Genomic DNA, 18,653 nt, shown 5'->3' on the forward strand with positions numbered 1-18,653 from the left:
AATAGACAGTCAATGCACTCCAAATCGGAAACCGGGCAAATTAAGTCAATTCCTGAAAAGTTGGGTCAAAACGAGCGGTCAAAAGTTGGGTTCCAAAAATTCTCAAAAATTGGAGGTGGACTATGTGGAGTATGTGGAGAATGTTGTTAAAGTTTGGAGTCAAACGGGATCCGAAAAGTTATCAAAATTTGGGGCAAAAAATGGAGTCAAAATTGGATGAAAATTGCATAGGAGGCCGGTTCAGCCGGGTCTGGGGCCGGCCCATCCGGTTTGAACCGGCTGCTGGACCGGATGGTGCCCCAGTACCGCTTCCGGTTGGCACCGGCCTGTGTTCCGGTTTCAACCGGGCCACCCGGCGTAACGTCCGGTCGGCCGGACGAGCTCGTGGGGCTTGCGCGTGGAGCGTGACCAGGGACGGGCGGTGGTGAGCGGCGCTTGGGCACACGGTGGTGCTGGCCTGATGCGTGGCGAGCGAGGCCAAGAGGGGCGGGTGGCTTGATTGGTTGCTGAGCGGGAGCTTGCAACTGGAGGTGCGGCGTGGTGGTTGAGCGAGTGGAGATGGGCGCCTGGTTGCTACGCGCACGAGCTGGGAGTGGAGCGGGGCGCGCGGATGGGTGGTGTGCTGCGCGGGGTGGGCCTAGCGGAGAGCGGCTTAGTGGCGAGGGCGGAGCGGGGCACTGCGGTGGTTGGCAGGCATGCGCGCGCTAGGGGCGCAGGTGGGGCGCGGCTTGGGTCTGCGGTCGAGCGCAGCAGCTGGCGGCTCGCTGGCCTGTCGATGGGAGCAAGCAAGCGGAGCAAGGGGCGGACGGCGGCTCGGTGGCTCGATGGGCGAGCGACTGCGGGGCGAGCGGCGAGTGGGACCAGGGCGAGGGCGCAGCTCTGTGCGGGGCGAGCGGGAGGGAGCAGCCGGGCGTGCTGGGCAGGCTGGCCGGTGGGAGGAAGCTGAGCGGCAGCTAGGTGGGGTTGGATGCGCGGCGGTAGTGCCGGCAACCAAGAACTCGCACGAACAGGATGAACAGGCAGCGGAAACTGAGCCAGAAAAATCGTCGATTCATAGAGATTTAGGAAGAATTGGTGCACGAAAATTTGCAGGGAAGTAGATCAACCACTAAGACAACAGATCTGTGGACCAAAACCACAAAAAACTCAACAAATCCAGGGATCCAAATTCGAGCTATTTTTTGGGGCAAAATTTTTGGGAATTTTTTTTAGGCGAAATTGGTGGAATTTGAGGGTCAAATTCGTGGCAAACTTTGCTCTGATACCATATGATGGGGCCTAAGGCCACGTGGGTTGCCCGATCTCACGAATTGACCGAGGGAAAGGCGGGGGAGAGGAAGAACACGAAGAACACGGCGATGAACACGATGAACACACGCAAACACACACCAACCCGATACAATTACGGTTTACTCCCGATAGCCCGAACCACTATCCCGATAGAATCTCTCAAGAGAAAGACACACGGTAGAATCCCCGAGAGGAAGATCGGTATACGATCGATAGAATCACACGAGTGAGAGACCGGTGGTAGAATCACAAGTGTGAGAGACTAATCATATAAGGAGCGCCTTGTACAATAGATTTGAGTAATCTAAGGAGGGGGTTTCCCTAATCCCAAAGGGATGGTGGAGGCATGAGCCTAGTTCTAGTTCATCAACTCTAACCTAATGAAGGGGAAGGTGGGAGCCTATATATAGCGAGCCCATAAGGAGGGGTAGTTTAGGCATACAAAGGGATAAAGGGTCCAGATATGATGTGTTTGGTAGTGGGGCGGCTGTGCCGGCGCTGGTAGGGCATCCGCGGCGTCGTCCTCAGGCGTAGTGGTAGGGCGGCAGTGATGGTGGAGATGGGCGGCAGTGCCTGCACCTGGACGGCAGTGCCGGTCATCCTGAGCGGCAGTGCCGGCCTTCCTCGCGTGTCTCTTTTTTCCTCCGTGGCAACCTCGACCTTGAGTGTGGTTCTTGCCGTTGACGCACATGATGAAGCGAAGACCGTAGGTCGGGCTGCATCAAAACCTGCCATGAAATTATGCATATATATGTATGTAATGACCTTGTACTCACAAGGGGTAATTTCATATGTAACTTAATGCATGTTTTATGCATCTTGTACTTTTTGGTGAATTTGCTAATTCGATTAATAATTTTTTGTCGAGGGCGGCTTAGTGATCAAGTCAGCCTGCTCACCCGACGACTCCGTTGTAATTGCAAGTTTATTGCGGAGTCGAAGCGTAAGTTATGTAAGAGCGACACTCATCGAATAATCGAGGGATTTAGGCGCTTGGCTTCGTCGCACGGTGCACCGGCTTGAGCCTTACTTGTGATAGTACGTCCATCGACTGCAGCGCTCGCGTATTTTCTCGAGGCATGGATGGGTTGTTGTGTGTCATTAACCTTAGCTCCTGATAGGAGTATTTAATCAATGACAATGTGCGAATCGTGTTTCTGGCCTGCGCTCCCGGTGGGAGTAAGAGCCGATGATTGGGGCCCCGAACGATTTGTTCGGATGATGAGGCCTGGAATAACAAAGGTAGAAAACCTGATCAGAAATTTTATTCATAATATAAGACCAGCTTAGGAGCTGCCAACTAACAGGGAAAGTAGAATTATATCCTATGCGTAGAATCGTCGCAAATGTGCGACATTCCATGGATTTTCAACATCTTGACCCGAAGCTGGATTCTTGAGGCGATAAGCTCCCCCTGGTATCACTTTAGTGATGATGAATGGCCCTTCCCATGGAGATTCGAGCTTCAGGGGTCTCTCTTGCTTCAGCCGCAGTACCATATCTCCAACACTGAAGCTTCGATTGCGTACTCGTCGACTGTGGTAGTTTCGTAACGCCTGCTGATACACCGTTGTTCGCGCCAAGGCGATGTCCCGAGCTTCATCAAGGAGGTCCACAGCATCTTGTAACACGTTGTTGGAAGTAGCTTCCGTGTACGCAGTCACTCGAGGGTCTTCGAACCAAACATCAGCTGGCAAAACTGCTTCGGCTCCGTATACCAAGAAGAACGGAGTGTACTGAGTTGACCTGTTGGGTGTAGTACACAAAATCCAAAGTACGGATGGCAATTCTTCAACCCAAGCTCCAGCCCCACCCGTAAGGCGTTTCTTGAGGCCATCCCCTATTAGACCATTGATCCTTTCGACCTCACCGTTGGTCTGGGGATGGGCTACCGAAGCGAATTTTAGTTTAATGCCACCGTCATCGCAAAACTTCCGGAACTTTTTGGAATCAAAATTAGTTCCATAGTTTGTGACGATACTGTGAGGCATGCCAAATTGGCATGTTGTTCCCCTGAAGAACTGGACGGCGGTTTCGTCTTTCTGATTTCGAACAGGTACAGCCTCAGTCCACTTGGTAAACTTGTCGACTGCAACCAAAAGATATGTGTGACCCCCAGGCGATGATCTTGGCAGTGGTCCAACTTGGTCGAGTCTCCATTGTGCGAAGGGCAACGCGAGAGGTATCGTCATCAGATCTGTTGCGGGAGCGTGCTGTTTTGGTGCGAAACGCTGACAAGGGTCGCACTTCGTAACCAGGTCCCGAGCATCCGATGCTGCCGTTGGCCAGTAAAATCCTGCTCTGAAAGCCTTCGCCACAAGGGCCATGCTGCTTGCGTGATGTCCACAGGTTCCTTCATGTATCTCGCGTAGCAGAGCCTTTCCATCGTCGATGGCAATGCACCTTTGATAGATGCCAGAGATACTACGTTTGTAGAGTTTTCCGTTTACCACAGTGAAGGCTTTTGAACGTCTCACAATTCACCTGGCTTCCACCGGGTCCTCTGGTAGCTGCTGTTCTATTAGGTATGCTAGAAAGGGTTTGGTCCACAGGGGTTCGAGGAGGAGGACCTGCTCTGTGGACTGAGGTGGAGTTTCTTCGACAGTTTGCTGCAAGCCTGCTTCTGAATCATCAGCCGATGATTTTGGAGATGCCGATGCTTTCTCTTTTATCGACCGTTGCGTGATAACTTCGTAGAATACTCCATCTGGAATGGGAGAACACATGGACCCGATGTTTGCCAAAGTGTCGGCTTCCTCGTTGTTGGCTCTGCCGATGTGCCTAAGTTCGCACCCTTCAAGTTTGGCTTCCATATTTTGGTATAACTGATGGTAGGCAATCATATTATCGCTGACTGCATCGCATAATTTCATTGACTGTTTTACTACCAGGTTCGAGTCTCCATAAATTTCCAGGCGATTTGCTCCACATGCCTTTGCCATCTTCATTCCATGCAACTGTGCTTCGTATTCCGCTTCATTATTTGTTGGCAGGGAGAAATTCATACATAGGATATACTTCATCTTGTCTCCTTGTGGCGATATCAATATCACCCATGCTCCTGCGCCTGTACTCCGCTTTGATCCGTCAAAATACATTGTCCATGAGCCAGACATGTCGGGTGCTGCCGGTGTTTGCGACTGAATCCAGTCTGCCACGAAATCTGGGAGGACTTGAGATTTGATCGCCGTTCGGTTGATGTAGGTTATGTCGTGTGGTGCTATCTCGATGGCCCATTGAGACACTCGACCCGTAGCTTCTAGGTTAGTAAGTATATTCTTCAACGGTGCTTCGCTTACTACAATGATCGGATGCTCCGTGAAATAATGGCGCAACTTGCGAGCTGTTCTCCATACCACATATGCTAACTTCTGGTGGTGAGGATATCTCTGTTTTGCTGGCGTGAGTACTTCGCTAAGGTAATAAACGGGCCTTTGCACGCCGTGAACTCTTCTTGCCTCCTCTCGTTCAACAACTAGGACGCTGCTGAAGACTTGAACCGTTGCGGCTATGTACATGAACAGTGTTTCTTTTTCGTGTGGGGTTCCGAGTACTGGGGACGTCGACAGGATCCTCTTCAGATTATCAAAAGATTCATGCGCCTCGTCTGTCCACTCGAATTTTTCTGACTTTTTCATCAGGCTATAGAAGGGCAAAGCTTTCTATCCCTGCTTGGCGATGAATCTGCTGAGCGCTGCCAGCCGTCCTGCCAATTGCTGCACTCGGTGCAAATTCTTTAGCGGCTCCATGTCGAGAATAGCTTTGATCTTTAAGGGATTGGCCTCTATCTCTCTGGCTGAGATGAAGTACCCGAGTACTTGTCCTCCTGGCACCCCGAAGAAACATTTCTTCGGGTTCAACTTGATTTTATACCTGTCGAGGTTGTCGAAGGTTTCCCGCAAATCGTCAATGAGAGTGGCGGCGTGCTTTGTCTTTACCACGATATCATCAATGTAGACTTCGATATTTCTTCCAATCTGCTCTCCAAGACAGGCTTGCATACATCGTTGATAGGTTGCTCCTGCGTTTTTCAACCCAAAAGTCATGACGTTGTAACAAAAAACGCCGTGTGGGGTGATGAATGTGGTCAACTCTTGGTCCTCCTTCTTGAGCTTGATCTGGTTGTACCCGGAGTATGCATCAAGAAAAGAGAGACGATCACATCCCGTTGTGGAGTCGATTATCTGATCGATACGAGGTAGGGGGAAGTGATCTTTAGGGCAATGTTTGTTGAGGCTTGTGTAATCGGTACACATGCGAAGAGCAGTTGTGTCTTTCTTCCGTACCATGACTGGATTGGCCACCCACTCGGCTTCCTTGAGCTCCCGAATGAATCCGGCCTTGCGGAGCCGACTAACCTCTTAGCCGATTGCTTTTCTCTTCGGCTCTAAAAACTGACGCATTGACTGTTGTACTGGTTTGGCTTTTGGGTCAATATTGAGGGCATGCTCAGCGAGTTCCCTGGGAATACCTGGCATGTCGGATGGTTCCCATGCAAATATTTCCCAGCGCTCACGGAGGAACTCAATGAGCGCGCTTTCCTATGCGACAGTAAGATCTGCCGAAGTATTGAATGTCTTCTTCGGGTCAGAGGGATGCACATGCTGTTTCTTCGCTTCCTTCGCGACATCAAACTCATCAGATCTTACGTTGCGATTATCTGCTGGTGGCGTCATGTGGTCTGTGATGGCGTCGACTGCATTAAGTTCTTCCCTCACCCTGAACTTCGAGGCGATCTTTTGGAAATCCATGTCGCAGATGTATGAGCGGGAGAAGCTTCCATGGATGGTTATTGCTTGATACGTCTCCAACGTATCTATAATTTCTTATGTTCCATGCTAGTTTTATGACAATACCTACATGTTTTGTTCACACTTTATAATGTTTTTATGCATTTTCCGGGACTAACCTATTAACAAGATGCCGAAAATCCAGTTCCTGTTTTCTGCTGTTTTTGGTTCCAGAAAAGCTGTTCGGGCAATATACTCGGAATTCGACGAAACAAAAGCCAAACCTCCTATTTTTACGAGGGACACACGGAGCCAGAAGGGCAAGCCAGGGGGAGGCCCACGGCCTCCGCACCATAGGCAGGCGCGGCCAAGAGGGGGGCACGCCGCCATATGGGGTGGGCCCCTCGGGCACCCCCTCGCGCCGCCCTTTCGCCTATATATTCCCTCGCGACGCGAAAACCCTACAAAAATCAATCATACTCCAGAAAGACTCCCGGAGCGCCACCGCCATCGCGAAACCTAGTTTCGGGGGTCAGAAGTTCCTGTTTCGGCACCCTGCCGGGACGGGGATCGACCCCCGGAGCCTTCTGTGATTTGTCAATTGCCCAACTGTAATTTGTTCACCCAACATTTGTTATTGGAGAGTTACCACTAGTGTAGATAGCTGGGAACCCCGGTCCATCTTTCATCATCAAATACTCACTCGGTCCTATATGCCATTAGAAGTAGTATCAACTATTTTCTGGTGCCATTGCCTCTGTGTTACTTTATCGTCTGTGTTATCACATTATTGCTCTCATATTACTGCTGCTTTCACATCACCCCTATTACTAGTGCTTTTCCAGGTGCAGCTGAATTGACAACTCAGTTGTTAAGGCTTATAAGTATTCTTTGTCTCCCCGGCCTTGTGTCGAATCAATAAATTTGGGTTTTACTTCCCTCGAAGACTGTTGCGATCCCCTATACTTGTGGGTTATCATTGCTGTCCCATTATTGCCCGGCATCTTCAACTTCAGGTACGCGTAATGGGGGACCGCCATGAATTTGGCAAACGCTGGTCTACCGAGGATGGCATGGTACTGAGATTCCCAATCAACCACTTCAAACTCGATTTTTTCCTTTCTGAAGTTGCTAGGTGTGCCGAAAACTACATCCAGTGATATTTTACCAACGGAATAAGCGGGCCGAGTTGGTATGATGCCGTGGAATCCTGTGTCGGACTCTCTTAGCATGTCGACTGTTAGGCCCATTGCTTTCATCGTGCTGGCGAACAACAGATTCAGACCACTTCCTCCATCCATGAATACCTTGCTCATATTGTATCCTCCGATCTGTGCTTCAAGAACCAGGGCTGCGTGGCCAGGCCTTGGAACGGCCTTCGGGTGATCTGCCTTGCTAAAAGATATGCTTTGGTCTGACCAGTCGATGTATTCGGGTATGTCGACCATGGCAACTTCTGCGTACTTTACTTCCCGCGAAAACTTCTTGACTTCTCTCTTCGAAAAGCTGGTTTTATGGATCGTGCTGACCTGTCCGCGAGATTCTGGAAACACCCCGGTTGGTACGTACTTATCCCCTCCTGCTGGCATGTATGGCTCTGGTATATATGGTTCTGGAGGGTAACTGTAGGATGCCGCTCTTCTCTCCATGGTGTGAACTCTTGCCGTGGCTTCAGCCTTAAGGTCGTCGGTTTCTGAGCAGATGACTGGATTTTTCGAGGCCATCCTTTGGATCGATGTAAGAGTGTAGATAACACGGTGCTTCAAGTTGCTCCGTGGCTGATAGGTAAGGCGTGCGAAGGCGATTCTTTCTTGATTGCGTGTTGTGGTATCCTCGTTCGTACTGTCGAGGGCGAGTCGTGATTTGCTCTTCTTCTTCACGACGTGAGTCCCTTCGTCTTTTCCTTTGCTCCTCTATGGCGCCAAAGCTGCTTCGGCTGCCCTCTCCTGCACTCCTGGATAGGACTGCCAAGGTCGCTGCTGGCGTGATATCTCCTGGAACCGAAGTTCTTGGGCTTGATGCGTTTGAACTAGGAAGGCGAAGAAACCCTCTAGAATCGATGATGAAGTGAACACCACCGAAAGTAGTATCCATGTTGCCACGTGATTCTTCGGAGATCGGATGCGATGCCTTGGTGTGCGGTATGAACTCGAATGACCCACAGCGAACTGAATCCTTCCGATCTGACGGTGTTGGTGACTCCAGCGTGAACGCTGCAGACGTGACTAGTACTGCCGATGACCTGCCTTGTGCCGACAGTATTCCCACAGACGACGCCAATTGTCGAGGGTACTCCTCGGCAATGCCCTCTGATTGGGGCTTAGGGTTGATGGAATCCTGTAAGCTGACACGAGACATCGGCTAACAGACAAGCGGGGAGAGCAATTTACCCAGGTTCGGGGCCCTCGATGAGGTAAAACCCTTACGTCCTGCCTATCTGATCTTGATTATGAAAATATCGAGTTACAATGGGGTGCCGAAGGTTTCGGCTGTGTTCTCGTCGAGAGGCTAAGTGCTACGGCGACCTAGCTCTGGACTTATGGTGGCTAAAGTTGCTAAGATTGATTGTGTCCCTCGGCAGCCCCTCTCCTGGCCCTTATATAGGGGGCCAGGTCTCAAGAGATCTGTCCGGGTACGACTAGGTTTAGAAAAGATCTAGCTCTAAACCTTCCTTGTTCGGTTCCTCTTTGTCTTGCTCTTCAAGGAATCCTCTTCGGCACCGCCCTAGTGGCCCACCTTGCCATCGGCTGTCTTCATGGGCCTCCAGTTGGGCTGTATAGGATAGGGCAATAATGGTTACCCGAAGGATAATGCCCACGTCAGGTGCTCAAATCCTTCACACTCAAATCTCACCAAAACAAAAAATGCTATGGAGAAACTACAGAGGAAGAACAATAAAGGAAATCAACAAATAACTCCAAGATCTGGATCCCAAGAGTTCCCCTCACTTAAGTAGAGGAGAAAATGATTTGTGGAGATTGTAGATATAGATCTCCTCTTTCAGAGCCCTAAAAAGATGCAAGAAACATAGAAGGGGTGGGAGAGGAAGCAATCTCAAGAAGGAACAATGGTCGGAGAAAATAAGATTAAAACCCGCAAGAAAACATTGGGGAAGAAGCTCCTTTTATAGCCCCTCAAAATATGATCGTTTTTCGGCAAAACTGAGTTGCCCCGACCAAACCGGCCTAGACCCTAGCTACGGTCCAGCGGGCTGGATGAACCAGCGTGACCAAACCGGCGATGCCGACCATACTGCTGATAGAAAACTCTGCTTACGAAAATAGTGACAACTTTTGCATCCAAAATCCGATTTTAGCAAACTTCGGCTTTTGAAAAAGCTAAGAACAAGATCTATCTAGTGGAGACTATAAAAACCAAAAAGGAGAAATACATAAAATTTCAAAAGTGGAGAGAAGTGAAACCTCCCAAAACGAAAGAACCGATAAACCCGCAACCTCGAAAATGCAATAGAAGATGCATACTAATTCCGTTTTCGACGAACTTTGGCTTGTTGAAAAGCTAGAAACAAGCTCAAGAACCTTACACATAGAAACACCAAGAAGCAACCATAAATAGGATGCGAAGTGTGCAAAGTATTGAGCTCCCTAAAATGATGCGATCAAGTTACATAACCGAAGCCCCTCTTGATAGTGCAGCCATCTATCCTATAACCCGGTCTCTCAGCAACCACCTTGAGACCGGTAAAAGGAAAACCTAGCAAGACCATACCTCTGTCTTGTGCATCCCGCTTGGCCTTGATGATACTTCATACTTCATTCAAGATGGAATGCCTCACTTGATCATTGTTGTTTCGTGAAGACTCATAAGTTGCTCCCCCATACACAACTATGGAATAGCTTCATTAAGGCATGTGTTCACAAGTACATTATCACCAAATGGATGGCAAGATTCAAGCATGTGATCTTCTCGTATGACATCCAAACTTAATGCCATCCTCTTATGTTTTATATGAGATCATACTCTTGATGCATGCCAATGGCAAGATACCTAACCCACATAGACAACACGAACGCACATATATAGTGGGTTAGCTCATGAAGCATAATTGACGAGGCTTACCATCCACAAGATCAAATGATTCAAAGTGGCACAATCTTTACGCTTCATGTGCTGACCAAGTTGAACTCAATCTTCACTCTTAGTTTTGGTCAATCTTGTATATTTTCACGCTCTATCATAATATATTGAGGTCCATAAATAACATTTCATTTGATTATGTGCTCTAAATCTTAGTCAACCATAGCTCAACTCATGAGTCTATCATGACATCGGCTTAGAGCCATATCTTGAATTCTTTTGTTGAAGTTAAATTCTCAAGATCTTTATCATATAATATTATTATTTTCAAATAAATGATCTTGATGCCAATACTCAAGATATATGTTTATCTTTACGGAATCCACACTTGAATCTAACACATGGACTAAAAGAAATACATATGGAAAACTCATACGTATAAACTCAATGAAAACATTAGGCTATACGGATTATCATAATTACCAAAAACACACTTAGGGGCAATGTACCCTTACAAGTGTTTTCTGTGAATGAAGTCTTAAATTTTTGGCTAGATGCTTTTAATTCATAAATTGAACTAAGCATCATCTCATCTTATTCAAATTCAGATACCTCATTAACAAGATGCGAAAGAAGCTGACCATCAACTTGTGGCAAGCAACTCTTCATCATATAAGTTTGGTATCTGACTTACTTGAGACCTTTGGAGTAATTTTTAATCGATAAAACTCCATATGTTCTAGAGCCTTAGTCTATACAACAATATCTTTCTCACTATTACGCAAAGAAACATCTACATTATTCTACTTTGCAGAAATATGTGGTGTAGTAATGACATAAAGGATTAGAAGACTTTTCTTATATCTGGCGAGTCGAGATTAATTTAGGGCCACCTTACGACGCGTCGCCTTGAACACGGAGTCCTTATCTACCGCAATAGCAGCATCATCAACAACCGCGTGGCACCCACTATGCCACAACAGCGTCATCTTGAGGGTCAACTACCGCATAGGTGTGACGAGATGGGAGGGTGAAGTTGAAGTAGACACCTCCCCTTGTGTCACATTTGGAGTTGAAGACAGGCGAGGCAGTTATTGGCGATGTAGAAGGAGCAATCGACATAGCAAGTAGAGTGGATGACAAACTTTCGGGGAACATAGCAGCAGGATGCGGTGACGATATTGCACCCTTGTCCTTCAGGAACAAAAAGATGCATGTTTGTGAAGATATAGTGCTGGCCGAGAGGGCGGCGCCTAGACGTGTTGGCCGGGACATGGCGTACCTGAAGGTGAAGTGGGTGGCCGACACACCAGAGGCGGCCTTGCAACCTTGGAAGCGATCAAGCTTGTCGAAGAGGCACCACCAACGGCCTGAACGTGACTGAGAGCCTCGCCCTTGATAATCAGACGGCTTGGGACGCGGCTTGAGAGGTGAAGAGTTGGGCATTGGCATTGGCCTGAATGGCCAATACAAGCTCAATGTTGGCCTTGGTTGCGTTGTCAGTTGGTACCTAGGCCTTTTTTTTTTTGCCTTCGCGGCTCCTAGCTAGGCACCGTGCTTCTTGGTCTCAAGCGCTCGGTCCACTGGCATCAGGTCTTTCTTCGAGGTTGTCCCTGGTCTTGCGGTGGCGGTGGTGGTGGGGGCACTAGGGGCGAGGTCCATGGCGGTGGCAGCATCCATCACAAGCTAGGGTTTGACACCGGCAAAATTGAAACTAGTGATGGAAGAGGAAGTGGCAGGCTTTTGTGCCATTGGCAAAGGGGCCCCACAAGATCATGCAGCAACACATTTTCAACCTAAATTTAGGCTTGAAATGGATCGCCATAAACATCTCGGTTCTTTTACGCCGGGCCGTTAGACTGGGGTTTACGTGCCTTGCTGTTCACGCAGACCACAACACACTAGCTCAAACCGTCGTGCCAACTTAGGTCATTCTATAATCTTTGGCAACTTACTGTCGTGCCAACCATGTAGCCGCTATGCCGTTACGCAATGCTGGACGTCGAGGACATATACTGTCGTGCCAAAACTTATGTCATTCTAGAATATTTGCCAAAAAGTTCCATCCAGTTGTAGAATCTTGTAACTATTGTTCTTCCCTTCAGATTGTTGTGGCAGTTCTAGTTTATTCATCGAGTGAAAATTATACTACTCCGTAGCTCAAACAGAGAATCATAACACGCTTCTAGTTTATACATCACCTAACGTCGCTTCAGTCAAAATTTACACAGATATACCCAGGTAGTAGCTGTACCAAACATACCACAATACAAATTCATTTCAGGTACTGTACCAGCTTCCCTGAAGAAATCCCAGGTGGCTTCAGACTTCAGATCACGCATCACACTTCAGATCACGCATTCATTTCAGGTGGCTTCACTTGGGCTCCACCCTCGACGACGGCAGCCCGGCGCCGCTGTACTCGGACGCGCTGTCCCCTCCGTACGGGTGGCGTGGCGTCCTGCTGGCGTAGCTCATGGACTCTGACGCCGACTCGGTGACGCCGCCGGCCAGCCTCGTGATCCGCTCCAGCTCGCTCACCGCCTCGCCCATGGACGGGCGGTCGGCGCCGGCCTCCTCCACGCAGCGCAGGGCCAGGTCCACGTAATGCTCCAGCCCGCCCAGCGACGACGGCGAAGCACCCAGCAACGGGTCCAGCAGCTCGTGCAGCCCGTACAGGTCCTTGCTCCGGTCCATCGCCGCGTGCACCTCCCGGACAATGTACCGCCCGCGTTCCAGCGGCTTCTTTGCCGTGATCACCTCCAGCAGCAGCACCCCGAAGCTGTACACGTCGCTCTTCTCCGTCAGCTGCTGCGTCATGTAGTACTCAGGGTCCAAGTAACCCTGACACGTGTTCCAATTGTGTCAAATTAGCATTGTCCAACTACCGACAACAGCTTAATTAAGCTTTCGTATAGTATATGAAGTATGAACTGGTCTGAGCGTGAAACTAACCATTGTGCCCTTCACTTGAGTGGTGACCTGCCCTCTTTCCTCGCCTAGAAGCTTGGAGAGGCCGAAATCTGCAACCTTAGCGTTCAATCGCTCGTCAAGGAGAACGTTGCTTGATTTGATGTCCCGGTGGACGATTGGGGGTTCTGCGAGCTCGTGCAGGTAGGCGATGCCCTTCGCGGCACCCAGGATGACACGGAGCCTCCGCTTCCAGTCCAGCCGCACGCCCGACTTCCCTGAAGAAATCTCCAGGAAATGTGCATGAGCAATAATGACAAATGATGCATCTCATTCATGCTGTACTGATCGATCTGCGAGAAATTTCACCTGTGAGGCTCTCTTTCAGTGTGCCATTGGGGATGTACTCGTACACTAGCATCTGCTCGCCCTGATCAAGGCAGAAACCGACGAGGCTGACCACATTCTTGTGGTGAACCCTGGACAGGAGCTCAATCTCGGTTCTGAACTCCAGGTTTCCCTGCAGGGATCCCTCCTGGGATCTCTTGACAGCAACCAGTTGCCCAGTGGGAAGTGTCCCTCTGTAAACCTACAAGTAAGTTCCAACAAAAGCTTTGAATATTGATCAGTTCTGGAAATGTATGAAGTTAAATGCTTGCCATGCAGGATGACAATGTCTATTGCACCTTCCCAAATCCGCCGTTTCCAATGTCATTCGCCTCCGAGAAGTTATTGGTTATCTTCTTCAGTTCAGCGAATGTAAAAATACGCGCGCCGCGCAGTTGCGGCACACTGGTGCTGGTGCTCTTCATATCCAAAGACGCTGCAGATGGTAGTGCTACATCATTCAGTAATCAGCATGCATGCAAATCAGGAAATCATGATTGGTGCAAAGATGAGATGGTTGATCGGCGCTAACCAAAAGACTGGCTTCTCTCTTCAGTCCTGTTTGTTTTTTTCCTCCTTCTGGCGATGACAACAATAAGAATGAGCACTATTGCAACAAGAACAGCACCACCGGCTGCAACTCCGACGATAAGCGGCAACTTGTTCTTCTTTGATTTAGACGCCACAAAACCCTCTGTATATACGGTACATTGGCTCGATAGATTCGTCAGCATGCAATGCTGGCTTATACCACCATCGGAAGTACAGTTTTACAATCAATGATCTTACCATTTGCAAGAGGATAGCTTTGGGAGATGAAAAAGTATGGACCAAAAACAGGAGGTGGCTTGTAAGTCTGATTAGTCAAAAGGAACCCAATGTCCGCAATATCCTGCTCGACAAACTGAACCTTACCACTGGGATACACCTCCAAGCTTATCACCAAGCTGTTGGTCACATCAATTGATGGATTATAAAGAGCAACTGAGTCCACTGGGGTCTTGTAAAACACCAATTTGGTTGTCATATCCTTCTCTAGCAGAAGATAGTACGATTCATTGCCGAGGTCAGAAAACGTTGGTGCTCTGAATTTAAGTGTGCCTTTATATGGCACAGCACACGTGCAGCTTGGGCTCAGAAGCTGTCTCAAGAGGCATGTCGGAGGCAGTCCAGCACAGTTCTTAGCAGTAGAATATGGCGGCGGCCCCGAATTAGGTTGCCCGGTGGTTTTGCAGTATTGGTTGTTGCTCCCTTGGTCGCAAAATGGATTTCCTGAAAGTCTGACGAGAATACATTTGAACATTGAATCAGTCACAGAACCTCAAGTCGTGACATAATGCAGAATGTTCTTACATGAGTATCTTATTGTATTGGGTTCCCCCGACAGTGATGGCTGTGATATTATTGTCCTGCAAATCTATTGTTTGGAGCTGAGTACTGAAATCTGATCCAATATCTAGCGTGCCATTGAAATGGTTTCCCCGGAGCCTCCTGAAATTGTCATCCAATAATAGTTTAATTGAATATAAACTGATTGATCTATTTGTACATTCTAGCAGCGTACAGTAGCACTGTGTTGTAAACTAGCAAGTAGAAACCACTCACAGTGTTTGAATTGCAGGAAGGCTGAAAAGAGCTTGCGGGAGCTGCCCACCAATTTGCAGATTTTCTAGGTATCTGCAATCAAAATGAAAGATAAGATAAATTTTCCTCATGCAATAGCACAATAGAACATAGAGGATCGAGCAAAATACTTACAATGAAGTCAAAGCTGGCAAAGCAGTAAACCAAGATGGAGCATCAGATGCAGGAGATGCATTGAAGCTGTTGTTGCTCATGTCCCTGTGATAAATTTGCAAACGACTCAGAAATTGGATATATTATTCTATCACAAATCTAGTCTTGTTTTCTGAAAAGTAAGGTGATTTCATCACTTACACAAAGCTGAGTGAATTCATTTCTGTCAGATCTGGCAGTGGACCAGTGAGTTTATTGTTTTCTAGATGGCTAGGGTCGAACAGAAAGAGAATAAAGCGGGTGTAAGCTTCCTCATATAATATTTGATACTGATGAAAAAGCATGCACGCTGCATTGAGACTCACAGTTCAATAAGCTTGGTGAGGTTGTTGATGTTGGTCGGAACTGGCCCAGACAACTGATTGTTTCTATCGAAACGTCTGTGTAGACAGAACTCCATACTCAGAACCATCATATGCATAATATAATCAAACATGAAGATAAATGTACTTACAAAACTTCCAGCGTCTTAAGAAGTCCTAAAGTAGGGGGGATGCTACCAGAGAAGTTGTTGTTGTCAAGAAGCCTGGGAAAGATAGAATAAACCACTGAATCAGCTCATCGTAGAATTCAGGTAGTTATGAGCTGGATATCTGATTTAGTCTTACAGATGTATTAGCTTCATGTTTGAGTTGAAAATTTGACGTGGTATGGTGCCAGAGAGTTGATTGACTCCGAAGTGGCTGTGATGATGTGTACATGTGAAGATGAAAAATCTTCAAAATATCAAGAATGGTCACTTAGGAGAATGTACTTACAAGTGCTTTGTACTTGTCAGATTATCCAACCCAGGATTTGTCCCATCGAAAATGGGAAGTTCTCCTGTGAGCATGTTTTCACCCAGATCAAGCCAGTATAGCTTTGAGAGGTTACCAAGTGATGACGGTATGGGACCCGTGAACCTGTTGGAGTTCAAATATCTGCAGGATTTGATTAACAATCTTAGTATTCTGATACTAAGTGCAGAAATAACGAGACCAGCAATGACCAGGTGAGGGCCTCGTACACAAACACGCAACTGATCTAAAGATTGGCACACTTGCTAGTTGCTGGATTGGAAAGTAGCATATGCAATGACAATTTCATTGAGGAATTTTTACAGACAAAACAAGTGCAGCTCATGGTACATGTTGGCGCTGTGGCCCATTGAATGTTGCTCAGTAGTAGTATTAAGTAATTGGCCCTTTCTTTTAACAGTCTCCAGCATGTAACTTTGACAGTTGTTATTCTTTTCTTCTTGGAGAAATCCAAGTACAAGGTATACACAAAAACGTTGACCAACGGGGGAAAGATTCCCTCCCTTGGCTATACGTTGTTAGATAGATGATGAGACCTTTCCAGTAGTGGATTTATACGCGCTAGATAATACCCCGTTTAATTCAGACCCCTTGGGACTCGAACCCGGGTGGGCTGGTTGCGCACTCGCAAGCCTTGAGCTAGCACTCAGTTCTCAGTACAAGGTAGACACATACACAACACGTACAAAGGAGTCGCGGGACTTCAAAAATGATGGATGCACCACAGGTGGCACGCCATCGATGGCACTAAAATAATAATTGACATTAATGAGACACACAGGGGGTGAATCCTGGGGTTTGATCTTAGTGGGTTGGGGGTACAACGCCCTTGTAACCATCCAACCAATGATTGGTTTCTCTTGAACCATTAATTTCATAAGATGTGTCAGTAAGAATTATAACATGATGGAATCTCGTGATACTATGTTCACTCGACCAATCTGGATTTTTTTCTGACATACTAACAATTATAGTTACCAAGGTTTAACTGCAGACAATCTAGGAAGTTATCTATTATGCTGAACTGAGTGAGTACAATATATTAAGTTTCAGAAAGCAAAAGAATAGGGCAAAAGGGTCACTATAGGTTCTTGGATGCTTGTTATATGTCTTCACAAATGATTGTATTATTCTAGAAGTAGAACCCAACATCCTGAGTATCAGAGCTGGAAATTCTCATGGACTCATGGTAGATGGGTGAAGCAAACTATGTTTATGGTTGATAAGAAGTTCAGAAATTGCAAATATGCCCATGAATAAGGAAAATAAACAAGTAGATGTCTGAAGTGTTAAGCAAATGTATCAGTCTGAGCTCAGTACAGAAATATCAGTTGCGAGAGCTGGCCAATCTCTTGAGGTATTTCACCAGAGAAGCTGCAGCCAGCAAGAATTCTGCCAGCAAGTGCGAAAGCAAATAAGTCAAAGAATTGCCCACAAAAAAAGTCAAAGAATAATTTATACACTGGAACTCTGAAGTTACTGAACCAACTGAAATCCTCCAAGTTTAACTACTCACAAGTTTTGGAGGTTGCTCAAGGTTCCAATGGATGAAGGAAGAGAACCACCCAGGTTCTTGTTCTGGGATAAATCCCTGTAACCAACAGAGGAAACTATGTCATGAATATGCATACCATATGAAATTTAAATTATTTCCTTTTCAGAGCTGATTATGAAGTTCTCAAATACATTTTTGTAAAAAATACCAATTTAGTCTTCGACTCAAAAGAATTGTAATTTGATTATCTCATTCTATTTATCGGAGAGAAGTAAAGAGATCTGAAGTACTCAAAATACAGTAAGGAAGAAATACATACAACAACTGTAATTCGGACAAAGACTCAATGTCCCCTGAAAGTGTCCCAGGCTTCCCCCCAGCAAGAGTCCCGGACAGTCTTCTACAAAACGTCAACCAAAGAAGAACAGCATCACAAACGAATGATCATTGTTCATTATGTCGATGGATGCTTAAAAGGAAAAAAACTGATGGACACATAAAGCTCTGGTTCTGATGCTAACATAGATGTGACCCGGTCCCCAATGCAAATTATCCCAAACCACTTGTCACCACATGGATCATCGCCACCCCAGTTTGATGGCCTGTACTTCCAGGAATCTGCAATCCCAATGAGACCAGAAGCTGCAAACATAGACGAGAAGAAGAAGCAAAATGAGCAGATTAGCACTGCTGTAACAGAAAAAAAATGAATAAAATAAGAAAATACATACTGTCTTGTGTATTTGTATCGGCCAAGATGACAGAAGCCTGCACCAGAACACTGAACAAGATGAGCCATGGAGAGAGCTCCATGCCTGGCCAGTTTCTTGAGGGATCCCTGGATTCCTTTTAGTTGCTCATCTATTTCAAGGTCAGCAGCTCTTCTTGCATCGCAATAGACCACTAGTTATAAGGAAGACACCGATTGCCTATTCATTCTGAACTGGTCAAGGACTTCAACTGTCACTCTCAGCTCAGCCAGCAAGTAACCATCGTACCGACTACTTGGCCAAACAAAACGCAAGAAGAATTAAAATGTAGTCAACGGTTCTACCACTTGCATTAGGAAAATGACAGCCTGTCGTAACTCGTAAGTTAGCCCTCGATTAAGTGATTGGGTGCTACATTGCGATTGCTTAATATGAGAAGATAATCAATCAAGGAGATATGTTGAAGATATTGGGCATACAAGTCTTTGACCAAAACAAA

General features: G+C 47.1%; 1 protein-coding gene across 1 annotated transcript; it reads right to left on the minus strand.

The window, feature by feature from the left end:
• Nucleotides 1–12,221: 12,221 nt before the first annotated feature.
• Nucleotides 12,222–18,408, minus strand: LOC127299552 (leucine-rich repeat receptor protein kinase HPCA1). The gene is made up of 19 exons (XM_051329519.2): nucleotides 18,176–18,408; nucleotides 17,966–18,086; nucleotides 17,764–17,844; nucleotides 17,466–17,540; nucleotides 17,270–17,341; nucleotides 15,911–16,072; nucleotides 15,761–15,835; nucleotides 15,607–15,678; nucleotides 15,458–15,532; nucleotides 15,294–15,362; nucleotides 15,114–15,197; nucleotides 14,961–15,032; nucleotides 14,709–14,846; nucleotides 14,145–14,635; nucleotides 13,888–14,049; nucleotides 13,655–13,791; nucleotides 13,338–13,557; nucleotides 13,014–13,246; nucleotides 12,222–12,902 (listed from the first exon to the last, which is right to left on the minus strand). The coding sequence occupies exons 1-19, from the start codon at nucleotides 18,255–18,257 to the stop codon at nucleotides 12,435–12,437; spliced, it is 2,889 nt and encodes a 962-aa protein (XP_051185479.1). The 5' UTR covers nucleotides 18,258–18,408; the 3' UTR covers nucleotides 12,222–12,434.
• Nucleotides 18,409–18,653: the final 245 nt, after the last annotated feature.

Source organism: Lolium perenne, chromosome 5 (assembly GCF_019359855.2).
Source record: "Lolium perenne isolate Kyuss_39 chromosome 5, Kyuss_2.0, whole genome shotgun sequence".
NCBI classification, from domain to species: Eukaryota; Viridiplantae; Streptophyta; class Magnoliopsida; order Poales; family Poaceae; genus Lolium; species Lolium perenne.